Consider the following 11,415-nt stretch of genomic DNA (forward strand, 5'->3'; position numbering starts at 1 on the left):
TCCCACCACCAACCCTATCCATTGGATTAGTATCTTGTGGTCTTGATTCATAATTTTCAAAGTTGTATGGGGTAGATGGTTTGCATCAGATACGTTCCCACGAGAAAAAGTTGTTCTGACTTGCCAAGTCCATTTGTTACGTTTTGGATTGAGGTCCACCAGGGAGAGAACCCACCCACCATACTGCGGGAGCACGGCCCAGTTGATACCCTAGTGGGCCTACCGAACACCCGCGACACACTCGCTCGGTCGGTGGTCTCCTGGACCCCAAAACTATCTGATCCGGCCGGCCTGCCTATGCGTGCGTACCCACGGCGGGCCTGACGTGTGCCACTCCATTCCAATCATTTTCCTGTAGGCCGGCGCCCGAGAGCTTTTCGAAGGGCCCAAACTAACGTAACTTAGCCCAGCCCAACACCCGACGGCCCCTGTTGCTGACTGAGCCGCCGCCGCCGCACCATCCGGCCGGTGAAACGTGAGTGGCTGAAACCCAATCTCGCTGTTCCGCTCGCCGCCAGGACGGCCAGACGGCCAGACCTCCCAAATCCCAATCTCGTCCTTCACAGAGCGTTAGCTTCAAATCCAGTGAAGATTCAGCACAAGAACACAGAGCGTAGGCGATGGATGCGAAGCAAACAGGTTTCAGAAGAACACAGCTTCACTTCACACACAAGGCCACCACGACAATGCAAGCACGTCGCTGTCTGGGGATGGAGCCACATCCGTCTCGATAAAAATTGGCCGTGGTTGAGCCTCTTCCTTCACCTTGATCAATCATGGATGTATACGCAAGAATCGAACCAAGAGAGGTTACACACTACACTCTTCTTCACTAGAGACTACAAGCTACAGCTTTGGCTGAATCAGAAATCCTACTGTCAGTACGAGCTGCTGTGGGACTGGGACCCCGGTCCCTGTTTCCCCTGCTTCTTGAACAAGGACCGGCCGCCCGCGCCGGCGGCGGGCCTCGTGTCCGTCAGCTCCTTCACGACGGCGGCCATGGGCGGCCTCTGGCTGGCCTCCCTGGCCGCGCACCGGAGCGCCAGCGACAGGACCTTGCGCACCTCCTCCATCTCCACCGTGCCGTAGACTTCCTCCATCAGGTCCGGGTCGCACACGGCCTCGATCTTGTCGGTGCCGTTCAGCGCGGCGGACACCCAGCCGACTATGTCCGTGTTGTCCGGGAAGGAGGGGTCCACCGCCGTCTTCCTGGTGAGCAGCTCGAGTAGCACCACGCCGTAGCTGTACACGTCCGACTCCATGCTGCTCTTGGTGGAAAACGCCAATTCTGCAAGGCAGCGCACGGTCGTTACTCGTTAGGTACGTACTGGTGTGTAATCTGAAGACCAGATTTCATAGTTTCAACTTGACAAGTTCACCAAACCTTATAATCTACGACAATATCTGATAAACTGAACTTTCAGAATCAAAATACTGAATAACCACTAATTAATACAGATTTTGTTACTCTAGAGCAAATCTGTGCATGCAAGATGACTGAAAATCCTACAAGATCAGCTTATTTCAGTCCCATCGACTAAATAGAAAAGTTCTAGTTATTTCCATGTGCAAAGGGATTAATTGTTTGTAAGCTTATCCAAGGCGCTCTGTGTTCTAGTAAAAACTCTGAGATACAGCTGCCAGCTGGTAATATGTATGATCGCACTGAGATTTTGGGTACATAAAGATTTCAACAAATTGCATCAGACTATGACACATTTTACAATCCTAATTTTCCAATCAAACATACATGTTAATGAGGAAAAAGAAACTGTTATGCATCATTCTTTGTTTCAAGTTTCAACCATACCTGGTGCCATATATCCAACAGTGCCAACGATTCCAGTAGTCTGTGGAGCAGAAGGCTGATCCATGAGCTTTGCAATGCCAAAATCTGATATGTGTGGCACCATGTCCTTGTCTAGCAATATATTACTTGGCTTGATATCACGGTGAATGATTGCAGGTCGGCAGTCATTGTGAAGATACGCCAACCCATGGGCGGTACCGAGTGCTATTTCATACCTCACACACCAGTCCAAAACTGGGGCTGGCTGAATCACGTGCAAAACATCATGAAGGCTGCCTTTATCCATATAATCATATAGTATGAACCCATCATCACTCCTCAACCAAAACTCTTTTAGCTTTACCAAGTTTCTATGCTTAATTTTATATATTGTCTTCAGTTCTCTCATCATGCTTTTGTATGAACCTTTATGTGCAGAAATCACAAGCTTCTTTATAGCATACACTTCTCCTGACCTCAGTGTAGCCTTGTAAACAGTTCCATGAGCACCAGTGCCGATAATATACTTGTCATCAAAATTTTCAGTCGCCTCTATAACCTCATTTAATTTAGAGGATGAACCTTCAAGCATAGTACTCATTGATTCCTCACTGTTCTTCTGATCACGAGACTTCAGAAGGATGCAGGTGAGTACAAGTACCACAAGTGCTCCCCCAAACAATGAACCAAGAACTATGAGAGCAAGCCTGAATCGGCCATGTACTCCTCTTTTCTTCGATCCTCCACAAGGTTTCAAGACATCAGTTCCCTTACAATAAGAGTTACTGGTACTGCAAGAGATACAGAGGCCTGGATTTCCACTAAAGGAACTTGGTGTGGAATTCAGAAATACTAGGAGATTATCTGGGACTGGTCCACTAAATTGGTTATAAGAAACATTCAAGGCATGCAAACTGTGTAGACTTCCCAATGTAGCAAGGCCTCCTGTGAGATTATTAAATGACAAATCTAAACTTACCAGCTCCACCAAATTACCCAATTGCGGTGGAATATCGCCCACTAGACCATTGCCACTAAGATTTAAGGTACCTAGTTTTAGCAACCTTCCTAATGCTGAAGGGATACTACCCCCAAGAATATTGCCACCAAGTTGCAGCTCAATAAGCATACCCAAGTGCAAGAGAGAATCAGGCAAGCCTCCACTGAATTTATTCTCGTGCAACCGTAGATGCAACAGAGACTTCAGGTTGCTTACTGTACTGAGTGCTGAACCATTCAAAGAGTTAAAACTCAGATCAAGTGAATTCAACTTGGAGCAGTTGGCAATTTGCACAGGGACCGAACCATGTAGAATGTTATCTGAGAGATCAAGTCTTCCCAGATTCAGTAGATTTCCAATTTCAGGTGGTATTCCACCTGAAAGCTTGTTCGCTGACCAGTTTATGTCAGTTATACGTACACATCTGCTTAAGCTTTCTGGAATGCTACCACTCAAGGAATTGTGACTCAGATCTATAAAGCTTAGATTTGCACAGTTTCGAAATTGCGGAATAGTCCCATCAAGATTATTGTTTTGGAGAATGAGACGCTCCAAACTTGGGCAGTCCACAATATTGTATGGCATGCTACCATTGAGATGATTGAATCCTAGGTCCAAAATTCTCAATGCTTTTCCTGAACAAATGTTTGGTGGGATACCACCAACAAAACTGTTATTTGTGAAATCTATCTGGACCAAACGGCTATTAACACCCAGCTTTTGTGGTATTACTCCACTGAAGAAATTATCAAACAGTGTAATGTTCTGGAGGTACTTTAGCTCAGCTAACACTGAAGGTAGCTTACCCGTGAAACTGTTACTGTAAATAAGGACGCTCTCAAGGGTTGGGATACTCCAAATATTCTCAGGGAAGTCTCCTATGAGGCGATTCTCGTACAAAAAGAGCTTTGACAATTTCCGTAAATGTGCCAATTCTTTAGGAACAGTGCCCTCCAGCTGGTTTGCATCCAACTCTAGCCACTCCAGCAAATGACAGTTACCGATCTCAGGAGGGATTGGTCCAGACAGGGAGTTCTGAGAAAGTAAAAGATGTGTGAGGTTGCTCAATAAGCCGAGAGAAGTTTGAATTTTGCCAGACAGGCTATTATTGACAAGTCCAAGTTGTGTCAAGCTCCTGCAACTCCCCAGCCATGATGGAATTTCACCCTTTATATTATTGAATGACAAGAGGAATATTTCCAACTTGCAGTTCTCGAAACTGAAAGTGATCTCTCCTGTGAAGCTATTGGTTGTGGCATCAAATATCCTGAGGCCTTTGATCTTGCTCAAGGTTTCTGGAAGACTGCCACTCAGTCGATTATCAAATAGATAGAGGACCTCCAACTTGGTGCAGTTGCCAATCGAAGCGGGCAAAACTCCAGACAACATATTCTCATGCAACCACAAGGCCGTAAGGCTTGTCATTTCACCAACCGAGAAGGGGATCGAACCACTGAGCTGATTGGAATGGAGGTACACTTGCTCCAGAAACTGGTTCTTGAACAACTCCTCTGGTATAGTTCCACTCAGCAAGTTACTGTACAATGTTAGCTGTGACAATCTCTTGAGGTTTCCCATTGATGCTGGTATATTGCCAGAAAGGAAATTTTGGGAGAGATCCAATTGTTCAAGCATGCTGCAGTTCCCCAATTCTGGAGGGATTGAACCGGATATGTTGTTACCAGATAAACTGAGAATTTGCAGGTATTTCAGACGACATATTTCAGGTCCTAGTGAACCTGAAACTTTCGATGATGACAGGTCAAGGGAAACCACTCTGTTTCTTTTATTGCAACTAACTCCATTCCATGTACATGGAGTTGCATCAGAAGCACTCCAGCTAGAACTTACGGAACTTGGTAGTATGAGATTTTTCGACAGAGCAAGAAGAGCTTGGCCATCTGAACTCAAACTCCAAGATGATGCAACAAAAGTGAAGAATAGCGAAATCCAAGGCCAGAAAACCAGCCTCATTTTGTCCCTGAAAAGGTTTGATAAAAGTCAGTGGATAATTAAGTTTTTCTATATACAATTAGGTTGTAGGCTAAAGCACTAAATTAATACGAATTATATATGTACAAGTGTTGTCATTAACCCCCAAGTATGTTGCTGTGAATTTTTGCAACTTTACCATCTTAAAAGTAGGTGAACCCCATGTCTTTGAAGAAACCATGCCTCTAATTCTTAAACCACGTGCTTGAAAATTCTATCAGTTTAGTAGAATTTACTCATAAATTGGTACAATTTAAGTGAATCCAACCTGCGCCCATCGACCATGAATTAAACCTCTTGGCAATTCAGATAACTGAACTAGCAGGGAAGCAAAATGCATGATGCCAGAACCACCCCCAACCTAATTTCTGTTCTCGTGGCGAACTCAAATACTAGAGACGCTAGAAGCAATAGAACGAACAATTTTAATCAGAAAGCACATTTAGTTCTCCAAAGCCGTTGTCAAGTAGTTATAAAGAGGGAACACACTTGCTAAAAGGGGCCTGAAACAGTGTCGGACTAAATAGGAGAAGATACGACAACGCCGATCTCGTGTTGAAGCAACGCCACACCGATTCGCGAGATGGGATCAGAGCTCGAACGCAGAAGCATTTCCCCTTTTCTAATTCGATGGTAAACGCGCACGCGTGCGCTGCGTCCGCCACCACATGGGCACCTTGAATGGCTGCAGAATCCACCGACACCACCCCGAGCAAGAAAACCTCCGATGCAGGCGGAAGCATGGCTCGAGCTCAAAATTGGCACCCAGAAAAGCTTATTTCAGCGAGCTACGAAGGGAACAGCCACCGAATTCGCTTCACCGTTGAGCATTACTCTTGAAAACCTAGCGGAAAAGCATCGAATTGGGGGAGCCCGTGTGCAGGCAAGAACCCGGCGGGAAATGAGGCCCATCCAGGCGGGCAATGCAGGAGGAATAAACCCAAGGAGCGGCGGTTCGTCAGGGCAAGCGAAAGATTCCGTCACCTACCGGTGGCTAGAAGAACAAGCAACACGCAGGGAAGCATAAGCTGTAACTGCGCGCCAGGCCGCCCAAGCAGAGGGGGAGAGCGAGCAAGGGAGAGGGAGGGCAGCGCGTACCGGAGTAACTTGGTACTCGAGGACGAAGCTCCTGGGGGCTCGGCCTGAGAGGGTGGTACGCTAATCCGTAGCGGCATCCATGGCGGACGAGAGAGAGAGAGAGAGAGAGAGAGAGAGAGAGAGAGAGAGAGAGTACGCTGGACTGCAAAGGAGGCAGGAGGAGCAAGCAGGCAGAGCCGCAGAGGGTGGCCGTTCCTGAGCAAGCACGGAACGCGTTTGGACAGGGAAGGCGGTTGCAGGCTGCAGTAATCGCAAGTGCGGGAGGGGGCACACCGGCACCGGCGGCACACTATGATGCGACGAACAACCACCTCTCCTGCGAGCGGTTCACACACACGTACCGGGAGCGCGTCCTGGCTCGGTGGCTCCAGGAGTTCCAGTGGTCAGCAACCACTTTGTCTCAATTCATATGTAACAAACTTTGTTCCTGCGCTTATACTTCAATCACTCGACAACGACGGTCAAGCACTAAACAAAGCCCCACAAGCAGGTTCGGCGAAACGAGAAGGGAAGGTTGATACAATTTGCCCTCGTGATTGTTGTTAGGTGTGAACGCAAGCCTCATCAGTTGTTTTAGATGCACTAGCGTCTCAAACTCGCAAGAAAAAGCTTCCGTAGACCGTACCATTGTACAAAGAAGTGATCAAGCTCTTGGGCTGCGAGCACGGCAAAGCTGATCTGTAGGGCTTGTTTAGTTTCTCAGTTGGGAGTGGCAAAGTTTGCATTTTATTATAAATACGCAATTGTAGTATTTCGTTTCTATTTATGAATTATTGTCCAAACATTGACTAATTAGGCTCAAAAGATTCATCTCGCAAAGTACAACAAAACTGTGCAATTATTTTTTGATTTCGTCCACATTTAGTACTCCATACATGTACTGCAAATTTGATGTAATGAGGAATCTTTTTTTTGCATGCGATTCAAAGTTGGAAAAAAGAGGAACTAAAGAAGGACTAGGTGTTCTGAGCGCTGGCCGCTGGCACTTGCTTGGGACCTGCGGGTGGTTAGCCCCAAATGCTTTCCCATTGATACCAGGAGTCAGACAGTCCAAGCATCAACTTTGCCCACGTGGGTTCACACAATCACACTGTCATGGAGCGATAGGGGCGAAGCGTGCACGAGAGTCTGAATAATCTGAAACGCCTATTCCATTTCGTCAAAGCGAAGTGTCAACATGAATTGCTGGCTGCGGCAAAGCCATACAATCAGTTGACAGTGTTGCCATTCTATGACCACGTAAGTAACAAGAAAAGTCTTTTGATCTAAATAACAAGAAAAAAATTGATGCATCTACCGATCCATTTAGCTCAACAAGCAATGTCAGGTGGTCATATATATATATATATATAGACGTATGTTATGATGGGCAAAATAGGCATTTTGGTTCCTAAACTTTACACCAAGAGTCAAGTTCATCTCTCAACATTTATATAGGTCAATTTAGTCCCTCAACTTTCATTTTCGGGTCAAACTCATCCTTGTACTGATGTGGTGCTATATTTTAGTATGAGAGTAATGTGAAAAGTTCATTTTACCCTTAGCTCATGTAGGTCAAACTTGTATATGCTCATGCTCCCTTGATACATACATAATAATATATTTTTTAACTGATATAAAATATAGCTTCTACAAAAGTATATCCACATACTCTGTAAAATTATGCATGTGCTCACACGAATTAAATTTTGATATGCAAAATGTATGTACTTATATTCTTTTATGATATATACATACACATACTCTAAAGGTGGTACGGTATACATGCTCTATGTACGTATTCATACTTTCTTGGCAAACATATATATTTGGTACAGTGGAAATTGAGGGGGGAGCCAATGGTAAAAATAACTTTTTTATTAATTTTTCATACCAATATGGAGTCCATATCAGCACATGGACATGTTTGATAAAAAACAAAAGTTAAGGAATTATATTAGCCATTCTGGAAGTTAAGATCCTTGGTGCAAAGTTCAGGAACCAAAATGTTGAGAGATTCATGCATAGATTAAAGTCATTCATATCTAACATATATAACCACTCTTTTGGAAGTGGAACTGTTGGAGGCATCCCAACTTTGTTGCGGCGCCAATACGTTACCTATCACACTGAGCAGAGCCAGAGGAAACGGCACAGCTCTGATACAGAGTGTGATACCATTCGTTCTCGTGGTGTTTTAGCTAAACGAAAGCTTATACCATAATACTCCCTCCGTTCCAAATTATAGGTCGTTTTGGCTTTTCTAGATACATAGATATTATTATGCATCTAGACATAGGGTATGTCTAAGTGCATAATAAAGTTTATAAATCTAATAAAGTCAAAACGACCTATAATTTGGGACGGAGGGAGTAACATAATACATCAGATGGCTAGGTGCCAACCGACCTAACAGGCTAACAATGCACTAGAGACAGGAGAGGTTGTTTGATTAGTGACGGCATCTCTATGCGTATGCAAGTAGTTTGGACGGTCATTGCTTTATTTTCTCACAACTTCACAAGGTTTGATGAGTATGCCATGTGCCATCTGCTTCACTTTTTGTTTGTTCCCTTTTGTTCCCATCTCCAGTGAACACAGGGCTTGACCACCATCGATCGACCAGGTTGTCCCGGCGGGCGTGCACACGGAAACGTGTTTCTCGAGTCTGAACCAAAATACTTCTACGCGGTTGAGAAACGAAGTCTGAACCTCCGTTCACGTGTCCTCGGAGAAAGGGGTCTCGGCCAGTACGGTGGCTCCGCCGCTGAAAAGTTGACCAAGAGCAACAGTAGCATAGCGCGTGGTCCGGGAGCTGCTGCACAAGGCGCGACGCCGTTGAATAGTATCCTCCGTACGATGTGTTAAAATGATTTTAGGCCTTGTTTAGTTGGCAAATTTGGGAGATGCAAAATTACTGTGCCAGCACTGTAGCACACTGTAGCGTTTCGTTTGTATTTGTGAATTATTGTCCAAATATTGACTAATTAGGCTCAAAAGATTCGTCTCGCAAAATACAACAAAACTGTGCAATTAATTTTTAATTTCGTCTACATTTAGTACTCCATGCATGTACCGCAAGTTTGATGTGATGGGGAATCTACTTTTTGCATAGTGTCAAAGTTGGGAATTGGGGGAAACTAAACATGGCCTTATTTTGAAATAGAACCGTCGGTCCGACTTATATACGTACTATAAAATTTGGCATAATTCATTTTTACTGGTACAGACGGACATCAGATGTACTTCAACGGACAAGATAACACCCATCACTACTTAATGAGTACTCCTATGAACAAGCAAATTAGTTTATTTTTAACTAATTAGTCTGTCCTAAACATCATGTATTGTGGACAAAGGTACTCCCTCCGTTTCAAATGGTAAGTTATTCTAAGAATCTTGAAGAGTCAAAGTATCTCAAGTTTGACCAAATTTATATGATAATATAATAACATTTATGATATCAACTAAGTATCATTAGATTTTTTATCAATTATATTTTCATAGTATATCTATTTGATGTCATAAATCTTTATATTTTTCTCTATATATTTGGTCAAACTCGAGATGTTTTGACTCTCTAAGATTCTTGGAATGACTTACAATTTAGGATGGAGAGAGTAGTATTTATTTAATCTTTCTCCGCATGCCCAGCGGAAATAACAACGCAGCGTGTCGCTGCCTTGCCGGGACGGCGCGAGCTGCGACGCTCAGCTCATTTGGTGAAGCAGGGCAAAAACTGCGCAATGGTGGATGGAGTGCAGATTGGAGAGTCTGCTGCTGCTTTCTTACCAACTTTTTTGTTTTTTTAGTCTTTTTTTAAAGTTTCTCACAAATATACCTCTGGAGGTATCCTTTCAAAATCTAGGCTCTTAGCTCGGCGCCATCATTAGTGGCGCCGAACTTACATGTCTCTGCGTTAAAGGGTTTGGCGCCTAGGTCGGGGCCACGTTGGCGGCGTGGACACTGACCACGGCACCAAGCTTGGCGCCCGGTGCCCGGCGCCCAACCTTCCTGCCCGAGCCTTTTTCCTCTTCTTTCTCCTCGCTCTCGGGTTTTTTCTCTCCCCACTTCGCCCTACATCACGAATCGGCATATTGGACCTTGGAAACTTTGATTTGATCCGTGGATCTTCAAGAGCAAGGTATCCTCGCTCCCTCCTAGTTTTTTTTACATCGATTCGGTATATATTAGTTGGATTTTTGTACTTAGGTTTCATGCAATTTTAATATTTATATTATACAATCATTGGATGCTAAGGCATAGAAAAGCTAGGAAACTAAGGTAACCTCAACGCACATTGTTATGTTATGGGTTCATTGTTGTGGATCAAATGGGAAACCCTAGCTGTAGGGTTTAATGTTAATTGCTTTCGGTTCTTAGAACGAAAATGGCTAAATTGTAGTTATGGCCGGATGACCGGAAATAGCTTCGACCCATTGCCTCTGCCTAGTGGTGTTCCAATGCCCATATGCTTTTGCGGCGATCCTTGCATGGTAGCCAAGTCCGACGAAGAGGACACGTACAGACAGAGGTATTGGATGTATTCCAATTTTGCATTTGAGCCTACACTTCGTTAGCGCCGCATTAACAAGATGGTAAGGAATTGATGTTGTGCAATAATTATTTTGTGTCATATGACATCTTGCATGATTTTTTTATTTTGTAACAATTGCATTTATTGCAGACCCCTCCACCGCTCTATGATTTTGAGCAATGGATCGACACTGAGATCAAGCCTGAAGATAAGGAGGAGATGCAGGAAATGTTGCAGTGGGAGGCAGAGAAGAAGGAGATGATGGAGAAGAGACACAGAGAGGAGGCTACAGAAAAGGAGCACAAGGAAGAGGAGGAAAGGAGGCGTGTTGTTGCGTACAGGGAGGAGAGGGAGAAGAAGCTTGAGCGTGCATGCCAAACGAAAGCAGCGATGGAGGAGAATCCCGATACCCTGAGGAAGGGAAAGTGGCCTCGTTACACTCAGTAGTCTCCATTACTTGCTAGTTCTATGGTTTATTAATGAACAATGTTGTCTACTATTGAACTTTTCATTGTGTTGTCATGTAATGCACTTTAAGTATGGGCATGCTTAGGTCATGTACTGCAATGCGTAGCCATATTGTAGTACCTAGACTAGTTTATTGTTTAGTTGTTAGTAGTAGAGGGGTGAAGAAACAAGACTTGCTTTGCCTTCAATGTGTTCTCAATGAGTTGATGCAATGTGACACCCGACCCAATTTGGTTGGCCCAGTGTGGCCCATGAGCGCAGGTGCGCATGTTTAGTACCACCTTGCTAGTTGAGCAAGGGTGGAGCCAACTTATAAGCCTTTGTCAACCAGCCATAGCACCTTCGGGTTAACCTTTTTACACGAAGAGAGGACGAAAGTGTAAGCAGGGTGCTCTGTGTACGCGTGCCCGCCCCTCGGAAGGGCTGAGCGGTGCGGCTTTGGAGGACGGGGCATTACATGCAGGTCATTAATATGAGCTGAAACTGCCTCTGTGAAAGATGCAATCATAACTTCAAGTACACTGTAAATTCCTACCAACTGTGTTGCAAACT

General features: G+C 44.6%; 1 protein-coding gene across 2 annotated transcripts; it reads right to left on the reverse strand.

The window, feature by feature from the left end:
- Positions 1 to 725: 725 nt before the first annotated feature.
- On the reverse strand, positions 726 to 6,231 carry LOC101760743 (receptor-like protein kinase). Of its 2 annotated transcripts, none has more exons than XM_004973522.4 (3): positions 5,880 to 6,231; positions 1,811 to 4,770; positions 726 to 1,288 (listed from the first exon to the last, which is right to left on the reverse strand). In XM_004973522.4, exons 1-3 carry the CDS (start codon positions 5,954 to 5,956, stop codon positions 879 to 881), a joined length of 3,447 nt encoding a protein of 1,148 aa, XP_004973579.1. In that variant the 5' UTR covers positions 5,957 to 6,231; the 3' UTR covers positions 726 to 878. The 2 variants fall into 2 exon arrangements, with proteins under 2 accessions (XP_004973579.1, XP_012702562.1); XM_012847108.3 differs by having other exon boundaries at positions 6,016 to 6,230.
- Between the last annotated feature and the right edge of the window lie 5,184 nt (positions 6,232 to 11,415).

This window comes from Setaria italica, chromosome VI, assembly GCF_000263155.2.
Source record: "Setaria italica strain Yugu1 chromosome VI, Setaria_italica_v2.0, whole genome shotgun sequence".
Classification (NCBI taxonomy): domain Eukaryota; kingdom Viridiplantae; phylum Streptophyta; class Magnoliopsida; order Poales; family Poaceae; genus Setaria; species Setaria italica.

Coding starts and splice junctions, on each gene's coding strand:
- LOC101760743 (XM_004973522.4), bottom strand. CDS start 5,956: ATGCCGCTACGGATTAGCGTACCACCCTCTCAGGCCGAGCCCCCAGGA. Junction 4,771..5,879: donor TCGAGTACCAAGTTACTCCG/GTACGCGCTGCC, acceptor AAACCTTTTCAG/GGACAAAATGAGGCTGGTTT. Junction 1,289..1,810: donor TGTTGGATATATGGCACCAG/GTATGGTTGAAA, acceptor GCTGCCTTGCAG/AATTGGCGTTTTCCACCAAG.